This window comes from Podarcis raffonei, chromosome 1, assembly GCF_027172205.1.
Source record: "Podarcis raffonei isolate rPodRaf1 chromosome 1, rPodRaf1.pri, whole genome shotgun sequence".
Taxonomy (NCBI): Eukaryota; Metazoa; Chordata; class Lepidosauria; order Squamata; family Lacertidae; genus Podarcis; species Podarcis raffonei.
The window spans coordinates 102,172,023-102,194,662 of NC_070602.1; the positions used below are offsets into that span (position 1 = coordinate 102,172,023).

Consider the following 22,640-nt stretch of genomic DNA (forward strand, 5'->3'; position numbering starts at 1 on the left):
TACCCATAGGAGGGCACAGCTGACCACAGAAGTGAAGAGGAGCACTCCACTCTGAAACATTTTGTTGAAAGTTCTGCTTGTTCTATTATGCAGTTAGCCTCTGAGTATCCATGTTTTGCAAAGGTTGCTTTTGTATGATGAGATATCATTCATAAGAGTTTTATTCAGAGCATACTAGAACAAACTGATTTGAAATTGAATGTTATTTTCAGGAATAGATAGGACATGTAATTAATGTGTGAGCTTCAGATATCACCACCCTGGGGGCCTGGAGCTGAAGGGCAGCCTCTAAATCTACTATGTCGATACAATAAATAAATGCATGTTAATTGGGGAGTAATGGTTTTCAGAACTGGAAAGCATTTCTTTCTTACACTTTCGTATAGTGGCTGTATTTCATTCTGCCATTTTAAACTTAAAATGCAAACATTAAACTTTTAGTTTCAGAAATTTGCCCCTTGAAACTAAACATAGTACTGTATTAACAATTCCTTGTTTTAACAGTTTGGGAAGTGAGGGTTGACTAAAAGCAAAAGTTTTTGAATTCCTCCTTAGCTGAGTGGGAGGTGAGCACATGTATTCAGACAGAGGTTATGAGCCTTCACATCACACTTATCACGGTCTGAACATGGCCAGTAGAAGGATGTCACAAGCTTTTTCTTCCTTGAATTTATTTAATATTCTCATTTTTATAGAATGGCTTTAATTATTGATCAACTCTGCAAGCAGTGTGAGTTACATTTTTCCTCCAACCACTACAGTCATACCTCAGGTTAAATATGCTTCAGGTTGAGCGCTTTCGGGTTGTGCTCCGCGGTGACCTGGAAGTAACAGAACGTGTTACTTCCGGGTTTCACCACTCGCGGATGCGCAGACAGTCAAAATGACGTCACGCGCATGCGCGAAAATGGTGAATCGCGACCCATGTGGACACGGGTTATGTTCGCTTCAGGATGTGAACAGGGATCCGGAATGGATCCGTTTGTATCCAGAGGTACCACTGTAGTCTCATTCAGTATAAGGTAACTATGTTTCACACTAACCTAAGAGTCCACTTAAACATTCCTATAAGAAACTGATTCCTGTCTTCGAAATTTCTTATCTGAACTACAAGTGCTGTGTGTGGTACATGGTGATTAATGAAGATTTAAAAGAAATTATGGCAAATTTGGGGTTGTCTTTTTGCAAAGGTGTTTATTATTTGAAGTATAAGAATTTAAGTGATGAAGCAGGCAACACATATTCTGTTGGGGAGGATTCATTATTAATGTATTTAGTACATTTTTGCTTTAAAATATTTGTGTACTGAAAAAAGAGAAAGATCTGATCCTCATTGTGGATTTTAAAAACTTAATGTTGATGCTTAGGAGTCTTCATGGGCAGGGTAATCCTAATTCTGCCCCAGGATCTCTCATGGGGTGGAGCCACTATCCCAGGGCGCCTCTCTAACAAATGGGTTGGTTTAGGATCCAGCAGTTCCTTTGCTGACCCTGTTTTTGAGGCATTGCATGGTACAAGCTTTTTAATTTAATCAACTTGCAATCTATGTCTGCATTCATCGTTTTCAGTTGTGTTGTGGAAAGTGAGCTTTTGCCCTTTACATCTTTCACCCATCTGGAAAGTACTTCATAAAATCTCTTCCCTTTGCCAGATATCTTCTCATTACAGCTGCCTTGTTAAAAAAAATATGCACAAAAGTAATTAACCCACTAATATGTTTACTAGTACTCATGCCCACATATATTTATAGTATTTATGTGTGGTTTAACAGAAGAAAAAGAAAAATAGTTTCTATAAAGATTCCCTGCCTGCTTGCCTGCAGGGTATTCTTACTTGGCAAGGCAATGAAAGCAATCTTTCTCTAAAGTTTTGTTTTGTTTTGTTTTTAATTGTAACCTGTGGGTTCATTGAAGAAGGATGAATGAGACATTCCCTTGAATATATATAATAGTTTAGTAAAAATATTTTTCTCATTTTAAGGAGAAGCATTATTGTCTATCTGACCTATTGAAATATTCTGAAATCAAGCTTTTTCCAAATTTTATTATTTTCAGTATGATAAGGCAGGATATTGTGCTAGTTGTTTTTCTATAGTGCAGTAAAAAGGTAAAGGTACCCCTGCCCGTACGGGCCAGTCTTGACAGACTCTAGGGTTGTGCACCCATCTCACTCAAGAGGCCAGGGGCCAGCACTGTCCGGAGACACTTCCGGGTCACGTGGCCAGCGTGACATCGCTGCTCTGGCGAGCCAGAGCCGCACACGGAAATGCCGTTTACCTTCCCGCTGGTAAGCGGTCCCTATTTATCTACTTGCACCCGGGAGTGCTTTCGAACTGCGAGGTTGGCAGGCGCTGGGACTGAACAACGGGAGCGCACCCTGCTGCGGGGATTTGAACCGCCAACCTTTCGATCAGCAAGCCCTAGGGGCTGAGGCTTTTACCAACAGCGCCACCCGTGTAGTGCAGTAGTGACATCTAAACTACTACTTTCTTTTTAGGAACACCATTTGCAACGAGCTATCTCAGCACAGCAAGTCTTCAGAGAAAAGAAAGAGAACATGGTTATTCCAGTTCCCGAAGCAGAAAGTAATGTCAACTATTACAATCGTCTATACAAAGGAGAGTTTAAACAGCCAAAACAGTTCATTCATATCCAACGTAAGTTCACTGTTACTTTCCCCCCCCCCCCTTTTGCATTAAATGTCAAAGCTAGAGTGGCTGCTGACAAAAGATGTCCACTAATACTTTCAAGTTGAAGAAGTAATGTAATTTCCTCAATCTGTGAGAAAAGTAGGAAGGCCTCTTGGGAACTAGCCATTCTTCTATATTAGTTTTGTGGATGAGATTCTAGATTATCTTGCATATAATTCACATTGACAGAAACAATTTGGCTTCTTATTATTGATGAGGACAGAAATAGTAAAATATACTGGAAGGTGCAAAAACATTTTCTGTAGTTCAGAATTATGGCTTTATCCAAACAAATACACAGTAGCATGTGTCCAAGTCATTCATAGAGATCCTGCTTTGGGGTCTTCAATGATGTGAGGCAGGTGTGGACCAAGAATAGGGCATTTTTAATGGTGGCACCTTGGCTCTGGCATTTCTCCAGATCTTTTAGCTTCAGCTTGCTGGCCACGCATTTGGGAGCCTTGAATCCAGTATTTCACCCTTAGTGGGAACAAAGGGTTGTATGGATCCAGTCATTTGCCAGGTATTGTGTTCGGGATTAGAACAATCCATTCAGTATAGGCTTTACCATGCCATCTCTTACTGACAGATGCAGGGGATGAACAGAATGACAGTTTTCATTATGCCCTTTCTGTGAATTTCTTGGGGGAGTGGTGCTGTTGTTTAGTGCTGATTATGGAAGGTAATTAGGTTCGTAGGCATCTATTTATTATATCAAGCTTTTCTAGACAAAGTATGTTTTTTTAAAGATTTCAGTGCATGTTTCAAATCTCACTTCTTCCCCACAGAACACTTTTTATTAAATATGGCGCTTTAAAAATATTTGTGCCCAGAATTAAAAATTATTTCACCAAGGAAGAGCTGGTGCTTGAAATGTGCACCAGGATCCCTTTATAACAAATGTGGGGAAGCTTTGGTCATTGACCATGCTTGCTGGGGCTGATGGGAGTTGTACTTCAACAATATCTGGAAGGGAAAAGGTGCCGCATCCCCATTTATAACTATTGTTTTGTGCAATTCTGGATTTTTATTTTTGTCTTAGATTGTGAATGAGTTTCTTGTTTGTTTCATGATCTTGAACTCTTATGGACAAGTTAAGTTTATGCTTAGTGTGAGGTTAGCATAATGCGAACTATAGATGAAAACAGTTACTACTAGAGAAAGAAAAATAAATATGAAGTTTAACTTCATAGAATTGGAATAATCTTGATTATTACCTTATTCAGTCTTCTGCAGTAGAAGGATGAAGTCAATAGGTGATAATCTAACCTCCTTTAAAAAATAATCATGGAATAAGAAAGTGAGATTTATTTATATCATCCAGCTGTTGTTGAGGTTATGAAAACCTTCCAAATGAGTAAATGCCACTGTTTGAATGATAAGAGTGGCTGATTGTGAAAGCCCCTTCATTACTGCTTTAGAAGGTTTTTGGGGATCCTAATTTGATTAAAATTGAAGGCATCCAAGGATAGGGATTGTAGATTTCATAAGGGCTCCCTCCTTTTTTGTCATTGTAGTTTGAGAACTGATATTTGGAAAAAGTCTCCAGCTATCCTTTAAGACATTAAAGGGTATTAATGTCATTAAGATAGGGTGTCTTAACACATATTATGTGGTAGGATAGGAAAGCTATCATCTTACATTAGGGGAAAGTTTTTCCAAGTTGTGCTCTGTTCTATGTTATTCTTTAAGTCTTGTTAGTTTAGTAGCCCCCAAATTATTTTGCCTTTCTTTGTATTGTGCAAAGTAGGTCACTTCTTTGAGTCAGCTGGAGCCATATTTTCTGTGGGTATATTTCAGCAGCACAGATGCTCTGTTCTTATGGTGTACTGATCCTGATCTTCTGTGTTGTCTATGGTGGAAGAGAAAGTTTTCCAATAAACAAGTCCTGCCTTTTGAGAGCAGCTGTTGAACTAGTTGACATTTTATTCATTTCCAGCTGATTGTTGTTAGAATGCATATGTCCATTTCACATGGTATTTTAAAGTATGTTTCTGTCCCCTTTTTATTTCAGCTTTCAATCTGGACAATGAGCAACCTGATTATGATATGGACTCAGAAGATGAGACATTATTAAATAGGCTCAATCGGAAGATGGAAATCAAACCACTGCAGTTTGAAATTATGATAGACAGGCTTGAGAAAGCTAGTTCTAATCAGGTATTACGGTTTCCAAAGCACTATTCATCTAAGATTTCACTAATAAAGTTGAATTTTGATAAGAGTTCCTTAATGTGAATGTCTTTATTTATTTTTACTATTTTTTTGTGGCTGGGGCAACCCAGTCAGATGGCTGGCATAGAAATAAAATTATATATATATATGTATATATCTCATTATGAAAGCCTTAAGCTTTACTAGTCTATGGAGTTTTCCTTTATCTGTTACCAGTTCCTCTTCCTTGTTGGGAGGTTGTATTGAATGCCCATCTCAGCTGTGTGGGGGGGGGGGGATAAGACCGTCTGTGCCTTTCATTTAATGTTGCATGAAGGGTCCTTATGGACAGTAGTTACATGGTTTGTGCATTGCTTGAGTCATACCTAGGTGCAAAATCCAGGAGGTGAGCAGAAAATTACTTTAGCTAGGATTTACTAATGCTGCTGTAGAAAGGACCACAGCATGCCTTTTGTCAAGCTAAAAGCTTTTCTCCAATTTAAAGAAAAACATGACGCGTCAATTTACACAATAGACTATAAATCCTTAGTTTCATTATATTGTCAAAAAAGTATTCATTTTAAGCTTTCCAATTTTTTCTTACTGATATTTCTTTATTTAGAAATTTTACTTCCACCTTGTGATTTACAAAAATCTAAATCATAGTATCATAAACAATCATTCAGTTAAAATATTTTAAAAATACAATAGAGGCAGGTATTGTGCAAGGTTAAAACATAACTTTTAAACAAAACATCAAGGACAAAGCAAGGCAAAGGCCTGCCGAAATGAAAATGTCTTTACCAACTGATGAAAGTAAAGAGAGGGGACTGTTATTCTTCACAGGGCAATATGTTCTACAGTGCTGATGCAAAATTTTGCTCAGTTCTCTGTTCCAACAAATTCAAGAAGCACGGCAGAGCTTCAGGTCACCTGAACCTCACAAAACCATATTCAAAGTTGAATTAAAGTCTATACTTTGAGGAATCATTCTATATTTGCGTATTCTTTTGTGGTTCCAACAATAGTTTTAGAAATGCCTAGTGAATGAGTGTAATAAAAAGATTTTACATCTACTTGAAGCACTAACTGCTATTCTGTCATATGAACCTTAACAGTTTAGACAAATGGTGTGGTTAGAGCCATCAAAAACCAGAGATTTTTGAAGCCATTCTATTCATAACCTGGAACTGGGAAATTTTCTTTGTTGTGTCATGTGAAGTGGAACCTTGGTTCTCTAACGCCTTGGTACTCGAACATTTCGGCTCCCGAATGCCGTAAACCCGGAAGTAAGTGTTCCGGTTTTCGAACGTTTTTTAGAAGCTGGACGTCCAATGCGGCTTTTGGCTATTGTTTCCAGGGCGCCTGCAGCCAATGGGAAGCCACACCTTGGTTTTCGAACGTTTTGGAAGTCGAACAGACTTCCGGAACAAACCATGGTTCCACTGTACTTCAATTGGCTGGCTAAATAGTACTTCATAGGGCCTCTCATTATAGAGCAGACTCTGTCATAATTGATGCTAGGATCACATTTCTTCTGGAAGGGGGGGCTTGATCATAGAAATCATATACTGTCATCTTCTAAAGTGTAAATAAGATAGCAACTAGTTTAAACTTCAGGTACTGTCCAAATAATGATAGTTAATTGATCATTGGTTTTTTGTGTGAAGAAAATAAGGCTGTGAAAGAGCATGGAATAACTTATAGATTTGTGCTGAATATTGTTGTTTTTTTTTTTAATTAAATGTTTATTAGCATTTTCAAAAAACAAACAAGAACAAAAAATAAACAGAACAAAAGAAAAATACAAAAATACATAACACAATTAAACAACAAAAGAAAAATAGAAAAAACACATAAAGTTACTAATACTTATTGTTCTTAACCTTATTTCTCAGACCTCCTCACACCTCCCCTTCTTGTATTCCAATTTAAATTGTCAGTTCAGCAAGTCCTTAACTTATTTCTTTACCTTAATCTTATACATTTATTCTAACATACCATTTTTTATTTTGCTTCTTTTTTCCATTTCCTCCATTTATTTTTAACAATCTTATTTTCAATTAATTTAAAAAAGAAGAAACCAATTTTACCTTGTTAAAAACACACATCAATACTTATACCTCATTAGTTATTCTTAAGCCTTTTTCCTAAAGTCGACCAAAATTTCCCTTCCGCGATTTACCCAATTTCCTTACCACTAATTAAAAAAAAAAAAAAAGAAAGAAAACAAATTATCCTTATGTGCCCTTTGGATTCCCAACCTCCTCCCACCCTTTTCCCGGTTCCAATCCCCGACCAATGTCCATCAGTCTTTATGTTATTTATTTAGCCTGGAGACCTCACATCTGAGGCCCTTTTATCTCTCTCAGCTCCTTTCTGCCGGTCTCTTTGATAGTCCTTAATGTTAAACCCCAAGTCTCGAAGAGACTCCGGCCCAGCAGAATCCTTGTTGCTTCCAGCCAGTCTTCCATACTTAAAAACAAAGCCTGTGGGGGGCTCCAACTCTTGTTTCAAATTTCTTACAGATCCAGATGTCCCCAAGGCTCCAGCTTTCACCTTCCGCAGATTTGTAATCCTCAGGTCTTCAGATCTCCTCCAAGGGAGATCTCTCCATTTTCCAGGCTCCCATTCAGACCAAGCTTTCCACATCCAATTTTTATTGTCCTTTTTTATCATCATGTCAGGCCTCATATTGTAACTCTCCTTCAACTCCTGCACATCTCCTGCTTCTCCTTCATTTTCTTCAAAAACAGCACCCTGCTCCATCATTTCTGCACTTTCAGTTTCATTTATTTGCTCAGTTAAGTAGGCTTCCTGTTTCAAGTCCTTATCAGGCTCAGAACTGTTGTTTACTGTCCAGTGTAGTAGTGATACTTTTGTAGACATAACATTGTATTCATCTTTCAAGTTTCCCAAGAGAGCGAGTGTTCTGTCCAGTTCTGCTTGGAATTTACGTACTCCAGTCATTTTTGTAATGTAGTATCCTTGTTACCCCTCTAGGGGGATTTTAATTCTTTGATATTCCTTTCAGCTCAAAACCAAAAGTCCAGTTATTTTGTATCAGCCCTCATTGTTTTCAACAAAGTTGTACCAAGTAAACCAGCAAAAACAGCAGAAACAATGTTCTCTTTTTCCAGCTGGCAACTAGTTGACTAGCAGCTCTCTTGACAGCTGTCAAAATCTTCCATGCAACAGACTTTCTCTTGGGGCGTTCCCGGGTCTCGGGGGGGGGTGAAATTCCAGTCCCCAAATTCTTTTTATCCTCCAGTAAATCCTTATAGTGTCAAAACCGTGAAATCAAGATCTTTTCACTAAAAAACAGGTTCTCTCGACCTTAGTTGCCCAGTCCTTTGCTTTAAATTGTTTACAAAGAGGGGGGGGGTGACTTCCTTTTTAGCCCCTTCCCGCTCGTTCCAGATCCAAAATTAAAATTTTTAAAGTTCCAATCTCCGTATTACTCACGGGTTTATATTTTAGAGTCCAGTCGGTCTTGAAAGAAGTTGGCGCTCTCTGTCAATGGCTTGCGGCTTCACTCCGTAGGCGAGGGAGTACTCTCAGCACCACGCCTCACCCTGCCTCCGTTCCGAAGCCTTTAAAAAGGCTCCGTCCCGGATTGGGGGGGCGCAAGTGGTGCCCGCCGAGTCTCTGTGTTCACAGGCATCCGCGCCTGTGATTTTAAGGGTCCCCGCTTCGCCGCAGCGGCCAGACCCAGACGCTACGGAGCCGATTCCCTCCGGAGCTCGGAGGGAATCCGCCATTAAACAATGGCGCCAACCCGGAAGTCTCGATTTGTGCTGAATATTGGTTCATTTTGACACTGTGTATTCTTTCAAACTGCCAAACGTTCAGTCTTCCATTCTCAGGCACTGGAAGGCATTAAACCTAATCCAGCAGAGCATGTGCAGGATCCCAGAATAAGCATTTGAACATGTGGAACTGGAAAGTTGCCCATGAAATACCGTATTTTTCCATGTATAAGACTAGGCTTTTTAACCAAAAAATTAGGTTTAAAATTGGGGCTCGTCTTATACATGGGTAGTGCTGAGGGGTGTTTTCTTAATTTGGAGTCCCCCAAAATAGGGGCTTCTTATACACAGAAAAATATGGTACGTTTCATATAGGAAAAGTAGCTGATAGTAATAGTTTCTGTGTAGGTGCTATTAAATCATTACTGGCTGAAAAGCAAGGTCTTCCAACGAAGTAGTTAACTTCATTAAGTGATCAGTTTTCATTTCAAAGAAATAGTTGTTTGTGCAAACAAAGAACAATAGAGCTCAAATGTCTTGAGCTCAAATATATAGAACAAATGTGTAACTTGTGTCAAAAGTAGCTTTACATTTTCAGGCATATAAGCATAATGGAGAGGTTGTTCTGTTGATGTCTGGGTATCTAGTTACTATTCTCAAAATCTCAAAAAGTGAAATAAAAGATTTTTATAAAATCCTTGATATTGTTATAATTAGCGTTGTTATCAGATGTGCCTGAAGCCAATGAACCTTGACAGAATTTAAGAACCAGTTCATCCTGCCACCCCATAAAAAGTTACTTGTAAAGTGTTGCAGCTTTAAGAGCACAGTCTGTGCCTGCGTATGCAACAGCTTTACAAACAAACTTACAGTAAACTCGAGCAATTTTTAATGTAAGGTAAACTGCAAACCATGAGACTTAATTCCTGGTTCATATGACACAGGAAGCCAACATTCATTGAATATGAAACTAATCTCCACAGAAGTCCTCATCCCACTAAACAGGAGGAATAGAGGGAAGGGTGGAGTGGGCAAGCCATGGTTTAGCATTATTTGTGAACACAGCCAATATCTTTAAAAGCTAAGTACTATGGACCCCATGGGGACGCGGGTGGCGCTGTGGGTTAAACCACTGAGCCTAGGGCTTGCCGATCAGAAGGTCAGCGGTTCGAATCCCCGCAACGGGGTGAGCTCCCGTTGCTTGGTCCCTGCGCCTGCCAACCTAGCAGTTCGAAAGCACGTCAAAGTGCAAGTAGATAAATAGGTACCGCTCTGGTGGGAAGATAAACGGCGTTTCTGTGTGCTGCTCTGGTTCGCCAGAAGCGGCTTAGTCATGCTGGCCACATGACCCGGAAGCTGTATGCTGTCTCCCTCAGCCAATAATGCGAGATGAGTGCCGCAACCCCAGTCGGTCACGACTGGACCTAATGGTCAGGGGTCCCTTTACCTTTACCTTATGGACCCCATGTTTTTCAAAAGCCAAGCCATGGATTCTCTACTTTTGGGGAGGAAATTATTTGGTAATTTTTTGTTATGTGAATGGTGCTAAGGACCCCCTGAGTGAGTTACGTGAACCCCCAAGGGTCCATGGACCCCCAATTGGGAATCACTGTCTTAAGAGTGTTTTCAGAGGAGGAAACTTAACAAAAGTAGTCCCAGAATGTCAAAACTCTTTTACTTTACCAAGGATATGTATTTCTGGAAACACCTGGGATTACAATCTGCAGCTCTTAGGAGCACTTAGGAATGTCTATAGTACATCACAGTGCATCGGAAATCAGTATTTTGGGACCTATAGGGTAGCTTTTGTAAAGACTCAGAATTGCAGGGTAATGTGGTCTGAAGCATCATCCTGTTTCTCTAAAGTACTTGTCTCAATCCAGCAAAAGTTAGTTGCACTCAAGTCCCATTAAAGTCTGTGAGGCAAAGTAGTTACAGCTAACTTAAGCCCCATTAATTTTAATGGGAGATAAGTGTGACTACTTTTAGTTAGAATAGGGCCGCTGGGTGTTGATATCCTCATTTCGACTACGAGAGAAGGCTTTCTGAAAACTCTTGTTTCCTGCGGCTGTGAGCTGTTCTCATTCTTCTTTATGATAAAATATCCCTTTTACCCTAGTTCTTTAGTTTTATACCTCAATCCCACCAAAATCTAATTATTCCTATCCTTATAGTCATTATGTGGCAAGGAAAAAGGCTTAGCAGCCTAGATTCCACAGCACTAAAGTTCAATAATTTTATCTATGTAAAGATGAACTGACATTTTCCAGTTTGCTTTTCCTCCTTTAGTTGAATAAAAACTTGTTTTCATTGGGTACTCCTAAGGGCTGAGTGAATAAAATATGTAGATCTTATTAAATACCTAATAGAACTCATTAGCTTATTTGTTTTGTTGCTTGGAATGGAGAGACCATTCACTCAAGGAGTGTAGGCAGAACTCAGACAATTCCAGTGTAGCTCAGGGGTGGTCCGGATCTGTATTCCCTGGAACAACTCCGTTCTTCAGAGAAATTGATAGGTTTGCCAGGGTCCAGATTATGGAAATGAGAAGAAGAGAAATTATAGATTTATTTTGACACAAGTGTAGGCATCATCAACCCAAATCACCTGAAGGAACCTCCTAGTTTCTATTGCTGTATTGACAGTATGGAAATATAATGTGCACCTGCAGCCAAAATAACTGACTGCTGCTACAGAGGAAGTAAATGATACAGACGCTGCATTTCAGACACCAATGAATAATTAGTAGTATTAAAGAAGTATTTTGACATAAAATGTGTGATGTCTAATTTTTGTGCAACAGGTCTTTCTTTTTTTTGAAGTTGTAAAGTCATACCACTTTGCTGTCTTCACACCTTGCAGTACTAATTGTATGAAGAAACCAAAGTTCTAATAGCTAATACGTTGTAGAGGACTGTGTATTACATTTCCTCTTCAAAATTTTCATCCTGGATTATTGTTAAGAACAACTTTTAAAATAATTCCTTGTGTTACACAACAATGTTTTTATATCTTTTCCAGCTTGTAACACTTCAGGAAGCTAAGTTGCTGCTAAATGAGGATGATTACCTTATTAAGGCTGTCTATGACTACTGGGTAAGAAAACGTAAGAACTGCAGAGGGCCTTCCCTCATCCCCCAAATCAAGCAAGAAAAAAGAGATGGCTCCACCAACAATGATCCATACGTGGCTTTCCGGAGGAGAACAGAGAAAATGCAGACAAGAAAGGTAACTCTCTCAGTTCTGCAGTTTTCCAAACTGCTATTTTCCAAAGGTTAAATGTCACAAATTCTTCATCTTATTAAGGACAAAAGGTGAAAATGTTGCATTGTCTGCTAAAATCTGTTTACCTAACTCATAATCAAGATGATAGTAAGGAAGTTTTTAAGTAATATTAGCTGGAATATTAATAAAATAAAGATCATGGGACTAACCACATTCTCATTCTAATTTTTGGAGTACTGTAGCTGCCATGAATTCAGTGTGCCTTCAAAGTGGATCCTAATTTCCAATTTTTGGTTCAAGACTTTAGCTTGCCTTCTCTTGTCACTTTCTGCAGTCCATTATTTAGTATGATTCAGTCTCATTTTCTTGGATTTCAGATGCCTGGGTCTCTGTATCTTATTTCTGTTGTTTGTTTTTGCATTTTGCAAATAAATAAATATCCTATAGGCCAGTTGTAAATGTTTCCTTTTTAAGGAAGTAGCTTGAGCAAATAGAGGCTTTTCAGTTTTAGATGACACTATTTAAGAGTCATCCCAATTTGGCTTCAGGCCAGTTCCAGCTTGGAACTGAAACTGCCTTAATTACCCTATGGGATGACATTTGTTGGAAGAAGGATGGAGAAGTGTGACCATGCTAATTTTCTTGGACCTTTCAGGGACATGGACTAGTGTCCTTTGAGATTTACTGGCTGAACTGGATATTGAGAACCACTGTGGTCAGGTGTTTCTGTTCCTGCTTGGCAGATTCCTTCCAGAAGGTGATGCTGGGGAACTGCTCTGTGCCATGGCAATTATATTATGGACTATCACTGTCTGTATCATTCCCTGTGCTATTTAACTTCTATATGATATTGCTAAGGAAAACCATTTGGAAATTTGGGCTGAGATGTCACCAGGGCATTGCTGACATTCGGCTTAATTCCTTTTCATCTAACTTGGGCAAGGCAGTAGAAGTCTTGAACCAAGTGCCTAAAGTCATGGACTCAATTCAGGCAAGGCATAGGTTCTGTGGATGTTTCTGACTGGGGAGGTGAAGTTTACCTTGTTCTGGATGACTGTTGTGGAAGCAGAATGCTACCTGAACATAATTTGGACCCAACCTTAAATGTCAGTGATTCAATATAAAGTGCAATTATTTAAACTCAGTACGACTACATTTTCCATACATGCTTTTTACTATTAATATTTCCCCCCCAACAGAACCGAAAGAATGATGAAGCCTCTTATGAGAAAATGCTGAAATTAAGAAGGGAGTTTAGTAGAGCCATAACAATTTTAGAGATGATTAAGAGACGAGAGAAAACAAAACGAGAGTTGTTACATTTGACATTGGAGGTTGTGGAGAAAAGGTAATTTTTTCATCCATTCTTGTTAAACAGGTTCCGCTTGAATTCCATAAAATAACATGTTTTAGTAGAAGTGCCGTGATTAGCGAATATAGTATGTTTGGTGGAATGTTTCACTTTGCACATGGGGTGTTCTGTCCTATATATCAAACATATCCTCCGTTCTGAGTTTGTAAATAGGAAGCAATGATGACATGCCTTGCAGGGTTCCTGTGACAATAAATAAAGACAAAATATTTTAAAGCACTTCACATATTTAAAGTAGTTCATTAATGATTAGCAATAATTATTTTTCTTTTTTGTTAAGGTACCATTTGGGTGATTATGGAGGTGAAATACTTAACGAAGTCAAACTTAATACAACTGAAAAAGAGATGAACACCACTCCAGCAGCTCTTCATAATGGAAATCATCACAAGGTTCAAGAATGTAAAGCTAAGGTAAATGACTTGCGTCACCATTAATTTCACTGGATACATTGTCCTCTTTGTAATGTGGAAAGTGTGATGTATATGTAGTAATAATTATTTTCTATAATGTCAGAAAAAAGCAGAAATAAAAATCGTATCTTAAGCTGTATGTACAGATAGCAATACCTGATGTACACAGCCAGCTTTATATCTTTTTTTCATTTTAGCAGTTCAAAAATCAATAGCACAGGAGCTGAGGTTTGCTGTGTTTCTTGGTTTATGCAACTAATTAGAAAGGGCTATATTTCTAGTTGTATATGAAGCCATTTGGTGGAGGCATTGCTGCATTTTAGAATGCTTTCAGGTTACAGAGGTCAAGAACATAAAAATTGCTTTTTCCCTTAGTCCTCTTACAAGAGATAACTGCAGATTAAAGTTTTTTGGCAGTTAACTTTAGCTAATTTATCCAGACACATTTTTTAAACATTTGCTTCATATTAGAGAAATAATCTTCCAGCACTGTCTTCAAATCATTGTAATGGTAACAGTTGTAATTATTTCATAGAGACTCATGCTCGCTGAGATTTTAGAATGGGCTTATTTGCAGTACATATATTTAGATGGTTCTTTTTAGAAAAGAACTAAACATTTTCAAATATTTTAAATCAAAAAGAACATATTTCATTAAAACATTTCTCTTGTATTTAACTTTGATGACATCTAGTGGTTATTACATTGTAGGCACCTATCACTGTTCAGTTTGGTTCATACTTGCCTTGTTCTCTGCTGCCACAAAGTAACAAACTTTGAGCAGGAAAAAGTGTGCAAGACACCAGCTTTTTAGGAAATCACTGAGTACTTTTAAAAGTTAATGCAGAACACAGTAAAGGATATTATATGTGCAAGTTGTTGAATATTAAATTTTGTAAAAGAAATACTTGTTCAGAGTTATATAAACTTTATTCTTTAGGCAACCTGTTCATGAGCAAAGCTGAACCATAATGAGATTAGAAGGGTGGTGGTGGATATAGACTGTTTAATGAAATAAGAATAATTATTAACAAACGGGGGGTTGTCCAAAATTTATTGTATACAACAGCATGCTCACCACTCATCTCTAAAAGAGGAAGTGTCTGATGTTGTCCGTCAAAAGAAGAAGTATCCAAAGAAGCCTAAAACTGAGAGTGTAATAAATCCTCAGCAACCCACTACTGAGCCTTTGCCTGTGATCAGTAAAAGTGATATCAAACAGTATGACTTCCACAGTTCAGATGAAGATGAATTTCCACAGGTAACATGTCAACTAAGTTATAGTGACAGAGAGAAAAGGAAAAAGTTGTGTAAAATAGAAATAATTGTCACTTTAATTTTTTTATTTTTATTTTTTAAATGTTGCCCTTTCACCATAGGTTTCTGTTGGAATGTCATGCCACAGGGACTGGGATCCAAAGGGCTGTTTAGGCTTCTACAAAGGGCTTAGATGAGCCTGGTGCCCTTTTTGTGTTTGGGCAGCTTGCATCTCCCAGGCTCTCAAGAACAGTTCTTAAACATAGTCTTTGTGGGTATGGGGGACTAATGGAGAAAAACAATTATACAGGCCCTCAAGTTCACAAAACTTGCTTCACCGTTCCTTAGATGCTGGCTGATGAGAATTTATTTTATTTTATTAAGTTTCCAATAAATGAACTGCTAAAACTGAGCAAACGGAGTGCTTGTCAGTTATAATAAGTTGGCATAATAGCGTGTTTTTAAATCAAACTGCTTTGGCCCCCTAGGTACCCTCACCAGTGTCTGAGCCAGAAGAAGAAAATGATCCTGATGGAGCAAGTGCATTCAGAAGGAGGGCAGGATGCCAGTATTATGCTGTAAGGATTCTTGCTGCTGTTAAGACCTATCTAATTGATTAATGCAGAAGACAGATGTTTGGTTAAAAGGAACATACTTCAGCCTTCCTCTTTTTCCTCTCTCATCCACCTTGGGTGTTTAAAAACAGACTTGATCTTCCTAAAATACTAAGCAATATCAGATTATGCCAGCTACAGTGTATGCCAGCTACAGTGACTGGTCAAGGCTGTCAAATGTACAGGAAGGGATATACCTTGAGGAAACTGGGGCACACACGGAACTGCTAGCTGCACTTGAACTATTTCAGTATGCTTGAAAGGGTAGGGCTGCCAAAAGAGGTGTGGCTGGTGGCTACTAACTAGAGGGCCCTTTCAGTGGTGACACTCCAGTTGTGGAATGCCTTTCCCAATGAGGCTCACTCAGTGCCTTTGTTACAGTCTTTGGTGCTTGGTGGAGGCCTTTTTCTTTTCCCAGGCTTTGCGGACTAAATCATAATACTTTTTTGATCCTTTGGTACAGTGATACCTTGGGTTACAGATGCTTCAGGATACAGACTCTGCTAAACCAGAAATAGTATCTCGGGTTAAGAACTTTGCTTCAGGATGAGAATAGAAATCGTGCGGCAGCAGCGGGAGGCCCCATTAGCTAAAGTGGTACCTCAGGTTAAGAACAGTTTCAGGTTAAGAATGGACCTCCAGAACAAATTAAGTTCTTAACCCGAGATACCACTGTACTGTCATTCTGTTGTTGGTTTTACTCTTTTATGCTTTTTCTGTTTTGATATTTCAATTTTGGGATTTCATGTCCTATCTCTCTCTCTCTCTCTCTCTCTCTCTCTCTCTCTCTCTCTCTCCCCCCCCCCCCGTGTGTGTGTGTGTGTGTGTGTGTGTGGAAAGAGTATTCACACTCACATTTACATACACACACACTTAAACTACAGGGGAAGGAGGTTGGGGCGTATGAGATTACAGTGAAGGGAGCTTGAAGGAATTTTAAAAAACCTACTAATAGTGTCAGGAATGCACTAGTTAAAGTATATGGGACTACATTCCATCGAAATATCTTACACAGTAGCTTGAACCCTGCAAATCTAATCCTGTTACTTGTACACCTAATGTTTATGTCCTCTTAGCAATTGTCTCACCCTTTCACTTACATTGTTGTTTGTTTATTCTATTCATATTTGTAAAAGTATTTATATACCATCCCTTCATCAGGGTAGTGTATAGCAATCTAAAAGCAATAAAAGTAATAGAGAGCAATAATTAAAATGAGAAAATTGTTTTATGAAAGTGTTCTGCTTTTTGCAGCCAAAATAATATCAGGACCTTTACGTAAATAGTTCTATTCAAGTTTCATTTTCCCTTTCCGAAGAATGAAAGCAAAATTATTCTTGTCTTGTCTTCCGCAGGCTCATTTGGACCAAACTAATTATTCTCATGAGAATTCAGAACTGGCAGAATTGGATAAGCTAAGGTATAGGCATTGCCTTACAACACTTACTGTTCCAAGAAGATGTATAGGATTTGCAAGAAGACGAGTTGGCAGGGGTGGAAGGTAAGAGAATTGCTAATTTTGTTGGTAAAATAACATACTATTTTCTTCCCTTTTCATGGAAGCAAAACTCAAATGTATATTAATATTTTCTTTTCTTCTTCTTTTAAAACAGGGTGTTGATGGACCGGATATCCACAGAACATGATCCTGTCCTGAAACAGATTGACCCAGATATGCTAAACAGTTGCTCAAGCTCTTCCCAAAATGTAGACTTTTCTTCTAATTTTTCACGGACCAATGCTTCCAATAAACATTGTGAAAATAGACTTTCTCTTTCTGAAATACTAAGCAATATCAGATCGTGTCGACTGCAGTGTTTCCAACCACGGCTACTAAACATACAGGACAGTGATAGCGAAGAATGTACCTCAAGGAAACCAGGGCAGGCTGTGAATAATAAAAGAGTTTCTGCGCCATCTGTAGCTTTATTGAACACCAGCAAGAATGGCATATCAGGTAGGCAGAGATTTGCAATGTTGAACTTTAAATGCATATTTATCACCTTGCACCTGGGACCTGGCTGAGGATTCTAGAAGAGAAAATAGTATGTGTATTGGGGGTGGGAAGAGAGAGATGTCACTGCAATAAAATAGAATCACAGTGTGTGTGTGTTACATACTTTTGTGCAGATATTTTATTCCTTCATACAGTGGATGTTTAGAGAGCCATGCAGGGCAATGAATGCTGTCCTGGACACTGCAAGTCTTGCTTAGTTCAGCCATCTTGTCCCTGAGATTACACTCCCCACCCACATATATCATTTACTAATATTTGGTGTAATGGATTTAAACAGAGGACTAACATATGACTTGATTATACTGTTAGCACTAAGGCTGCACACTTAGTCGTGAGTAAGCTTTGGTGACACGTATAAAAAAGGTCAGGCTACACAACAGAAGAAATTACAAGAAATTTATAAAGTCCATTATTTTTATTTTTGCATCGTGAAAACTGATTCACTATTTACAGCAGTTACAGCACAAGTAGCACATTGATTCTTAATGCAACACGAAAGCCACCTTGTAACACACACACACACACACACACACACACACACACACACACACACACCCTAATGATAATAAGTGAATTGACCTTCATACATTTCCCATGGACCAAACTTTGCATTCTTTATTCTTCGTGTGGGACTTAGGAGTTGCCCTTGCTTATTAGTATTGATAACAGTATGTGCACAATGCTGCACAATTTATGCACACCTCCTTTGAGCAACATTAGCTTTTTAATGGTGGTCGAGGCCATTATTAAATCAGTCTGTGGCCATAATTACTGACTACAAAGCTGTTAGTGTGCAGTGGCTTACCACATGGATTGTGTGATTTTACCATGGCATTGCAAATGTTCATACAACAAATCAAAATAGGAAAGAAAGAAATAAAGAAAGAAAGAGAAATTGAAGTAAAACCTAAGTTGTCTTGGGCAGTCTCTTCAGAAACTGATATAATGAACTTCCTGGTGGCCTGCTTCTCGTAGGTCTTAAGTAGCTTTAGTTAAAGTGAAGAAGGGGGATTCCTAAAAGCTTTTCCAGGAACTCATGTTATACATATTGCCCTGGCTTACCCTGAGGCAGCAGCAATAGGCACTTTATCCCAGTAACTGGGTAATATCTTAAGGATCTTGATTCTTAACAGTTACTTCCTATCTCTTCTCAATACCTTCTGTAAGTGGTATAAGCAAAAATTGTGTGCTTGTTTAACATGCCAGCAGCAACTGATCTCAGAACTGATTCCTGTATGTATAACGGAGTGATGAAGACACACACTTTAGTATCTTGGCTTTTTGGGGTTTTTGTAGAACTCCGACCCCATATTCCTGTTAACCTCTCCACTAATATTTGCTGAAAATGGAACCAGCTGTAGCAGTACTGTCATTAACAGGTCAATTGTCAAATTAAAGTGATTGTGCATAGTAGACAAATAATATCTGTACCCTTTGTGAGCAAAACAGTCATTGCCAAGGATTGCACTACAAAATGATTCGCACTTTCAAAAACAAGTTTTACATCAGCAAGAGAAAGTACCCTTGGCATAAGAATATTGATTTCTATAATTATTAGTTATCTAACTCTTTTCATAAATTAGATGGATGCTTCAAAGAGAACGTTGCAATAATCCCTGCAGGCCTTAATGTAGTCCAGAATTACTACCCCCATATTATAGGCTGGGTACTGAGACTAAAAGAGTGATAGCTTACTTAAGTATCCCCAGTGGGCTCCTGCCAGTGGGATTTGAAAGCCTGCAGGTGTGGGATTGGCAAAGCTTATGATCATGATCACAACTGCGCTGCACCAGTTCTTTGTATATCAGATTTGAGTTTGAGTCAAAAATCATCTTTTTAAAGGTTGAGACCACATGCGTGGAAGCCGAATGTGGTTCAGCTGCATTACTCTTCAGTAAAAAAGCAACAGTAATCTATTGTTCTCCTTAATAGAATGTTTCCGAAATAAATATGGTCAGAAGAATCTATTTCAGTGAAGCTGGGGTGAAAAGTGTTTTGGTTCTGGTGCTTAGGCACATGATACCTTTTATTCAACCGTAAGACTAAGGTTCTGATGCTAAATGCCAAACACTTGAAGCTTACACTGAAGAGCTCAAGTAGCATTCCATTCCCAAGTACAAGTCAAAACCATAATTGGGCTGAAATAATTGAAAAACTCCCTACAATTTCTGCTTTTTGAGCGTCCATTTGTTAGCATCATTTAACCTAGGCCATAACCACTTGAGTATATAGGAGGCATTTAATATTCGAAAGCCTGTTTTCCCCTCTCCTCAACTCCTTGGGGATTTACAGTGGTGCCTCGCAAGACGAAATTAATTCGTTATGCGAATTTTTTCGTCTAGCGAATTTTTCGTCTTGCGAAGCACGAAATCCCATAGGAATGCATTGAAAATCAATTAATGCGTTCCTATGGTCAAAAAAAGTCCAAACAAAGCCAAATTTGGTACAACAAGAGTTTATTAAGTGCTCTTTAAAGTCACACATACTGTAAAGAGCATTTCAAAATTCAAACCCAGAAATTTTTTTAAAAAAACAGAGTGCCCCAATGGTCACAGAAAATCATAAAAATGCAGGGGAAAAAAACAAGCTTCCAGATTCTTGCAAACCCCTCCCCAACTGTTCCCCCAGCCACCCAGCACACAGAAATTCAAACCCAGAATTTTTTTAAAAAAACAGCAGTGTCCCAATGGTCACAGAAAATCATAAAAATGCAGAAAAAAAACCACAAGCTTCCAGATTCTTGCAAACCCCTCCCCAACACCAAGTCCTTGAATTCCAAACACCCCAACCCAAAATCCAAAACCCAGCCAAAAAAGTTTTAAAAGCTTAACTTACCAAATGGCTGCAAAAGAAGTTTTGGAAAAGCTTCAAAAATCACCAAAGTCTTTAAAAACCTCAAAAAAGGCTACTATGTACACTGCGTTCTATGAGTTGCTCCTCGAAGTCAAGTCGCAACTGTATTAATGGTGTTAAGAAAAAGGAAACAAACTTGCAAGACGTTTTCGTCTTGCGAAGCAAGCTCATAGGGAAATTCGTCTTGCAAAGCAGCTCAAAAAACGGAAAACCCTTTCGTCTAGCGAGTTTTCCGTCTTGCGAGGCATTTGTCTTGCGGGGCACCACTGTATGTTAGTCTTGGCCTGCTGCAGTAGAAAGGGGCTGCACAGCAGCAGAATGCAGCAAAGGCAAAAGCTGAGTTGTCCGACAAGTTTATTAATAAGTTGTAAAATTTGGAAATTTTGTTTTTGCTTCATTGACTTTTCCTTTTCTTCATTAATTTGTGAGTTGGAAGCTAGTACAACTATGGTGACTTCTGGAATAATATTTATCTAAAATAATACATAGGGTGGGATCTAGTGGATGCGTATATACCCACTAATGCAAGACATGCATCAGCGGAATAGAGATGGAGGCAATTTTCAGCAATTAATCTGCAGCCTCTCAAATTGCTGCCTTTCCTATACTACTGATGGATGCTTTTCCCATTTGATTGCACCCGTAGCACAAAATATCTTTGGGTGTAGTATAAAATTTCATGAATGCTTTATAAACTTTGTTGTTACTTCAGCTTCAGCTTGGCCGCTAATTGAACCATGAATTACTCACACTAGGTTGCAATGAATTTGAATAATGAGATGACTACAAGCCACCATAAAACATTGCAAGGCATGCTTTTCATGTTATCATCATAAATTGAAACTAGGAAGCATGTGCATTCATCTTTCGTAACACTAGTATATTTTAGTCACTTTTATAAATATTAAATGATGATAAACAGTATGGCTATTTTGATCTACAAAGAAGTAATGCCTGTGTAGTAACTGCCTTTTAATGTACAGGATGGGATGCACAAAGTTTTCCCTTTCGTCATGGGAATCTGTCGACCCGAAACAGCCCTACCCCTCATTTTGCTAGCCTTCATTGAGCAACTATACTAGTGACTCACTTCATTAGTAAGTCACTTCTAGCAAGATACTTTGAGTTTTCCAAACACAGAGACAAGTCATTCTCAACATTCCAAGGAGAAGGCAACATTTGCTCAGGAAACTCATTGATCCTTGGAATATTACAGAACCTGTTAATTGATGACCACTTGAGAAATTATTTGAAGTACCTGTGAAAGGAGTTCCTTTCTGGTGGCATTTTTAAATATTAAGTAACTTACCTCAAATCATAACACATTTTCAAAGGGTTTTCATTAGACAAGGAATGCTTCCATAGCATCTATATTTAGATACTATAAATCACTGTTCAATGTTGTGATCCAGCAGGTAGTCATCAGACAAAACAGAAACCAGTAAACAGCACAAGATTAAAAGCATTTACGGAAGCTTCTGTACATTGATTAACTGATTTGTATAAATCTGTTGCTTTTTGTCCTGTTTTCATATTCTTTAAAGTTTGCTATGAGAATTGTGTTCTGCCAGATTCTTTGAGGAAATTTAAGCATAATCTCCTCCTTTTCTGCAGTAACAGGGGGTATTACAGAAGAACAATTTCAAACACATCAACAGCAGTTAGTTCAAATGCAAAGACAGCAACTTGCTCAGCTTCAGCAGAAACAGCAGTCTCAGCATTCCTCCCAACAGACGCATCCAAAAGCACAGGTAATATTCTGTTCTGGAAAATGTTTTTCTTCTATTATAAACCTGATTCTAACAGCAGTTATCCCTGCTCAGAGAGAGATAGAGATAGAATGAAACTACCCACCCCCAAAAGGAATTGAGCTGTTTACTTTAAAACTGGTTCACGCTGCACTTTTTGTCCATATTGTCATCCCTGAACTGACCTTCCTCTAGGTCAGGGATAGCCAAAGTAGTGCCCTTCAGATGCTGTTGGAATCTGTCATGGTGCTGGCGCTGATGAGAACTGGAGTCCAACAACTTCTGGAGGGCACCCAATTGGTTATCCCTGCTCTAGGTATACATGCACATATACACACAGACAAATGTATTGTTTGAACTGGACAGTCACATACATAGACGACAAAAACAAAAAAAAGTTCTGCCAATGTCATGATGGCTGTCTATATCAAAAGTATGGGTCAACTTTACTGTTGTTCTGCTTGTAGGTCTAGGTAGCAGAAATACCTACTTAAAGGAAACAGATTATTTTAAAATGTGATTCAGCAAACAGGATCATTTGAAATCAGT

The 22,640-nt window shown here is 38.6% G+C and overlaps 1 protein-coding gene across 1 annotated transcript in view; it reads left to right on the forward strand.

Moving 5' to 3' along the window:
• Positions 1-22,640, forward strand: part of EPC2 (enhancer of polycomb homolog 2) — a 41,357-nt gene that overhangs the window by 15,103 nt on the left and 3,614 nt on the right. Inside the window, exons 2-11 of the mRNA XM_053406267.1 lie at positions 2,497-2,656; positions 4,704-4,849; positions 11,614-11,820; positions 13,017-13,165; positions 13,470-13,602; positions 14,672-14,863; positions 15,348-15,437; positions 16,829-16,974; positions 17,087-17,430; positions 21,958-22,094. Of these exons, the coding sequence (XP_053262242.1) occupies positions 2,497-2,656; positions 4,704-4,849; positions 11,614-11,820; positions 13,017-13,165; positions 13,470-13,602; positions 14,672-14,863; positions 15,348-15,437; positions 16,829-16,974; positions 17,087-17,430; positions 21,958-22,094 (1,704 nt within the window). The remainder of the gene's footprint in view (positions 1-2,496; positions 2,657-4,703; positions 4,850-11,613; positions 11,821-13,016; positions 13,166-13,469; positions 13,603-14,671; positions 14,864-15,347; positions 15,438-16,828; positions 16,975-17,086; positions 17,431-21,957; positions 22,095-22,640) is intronic.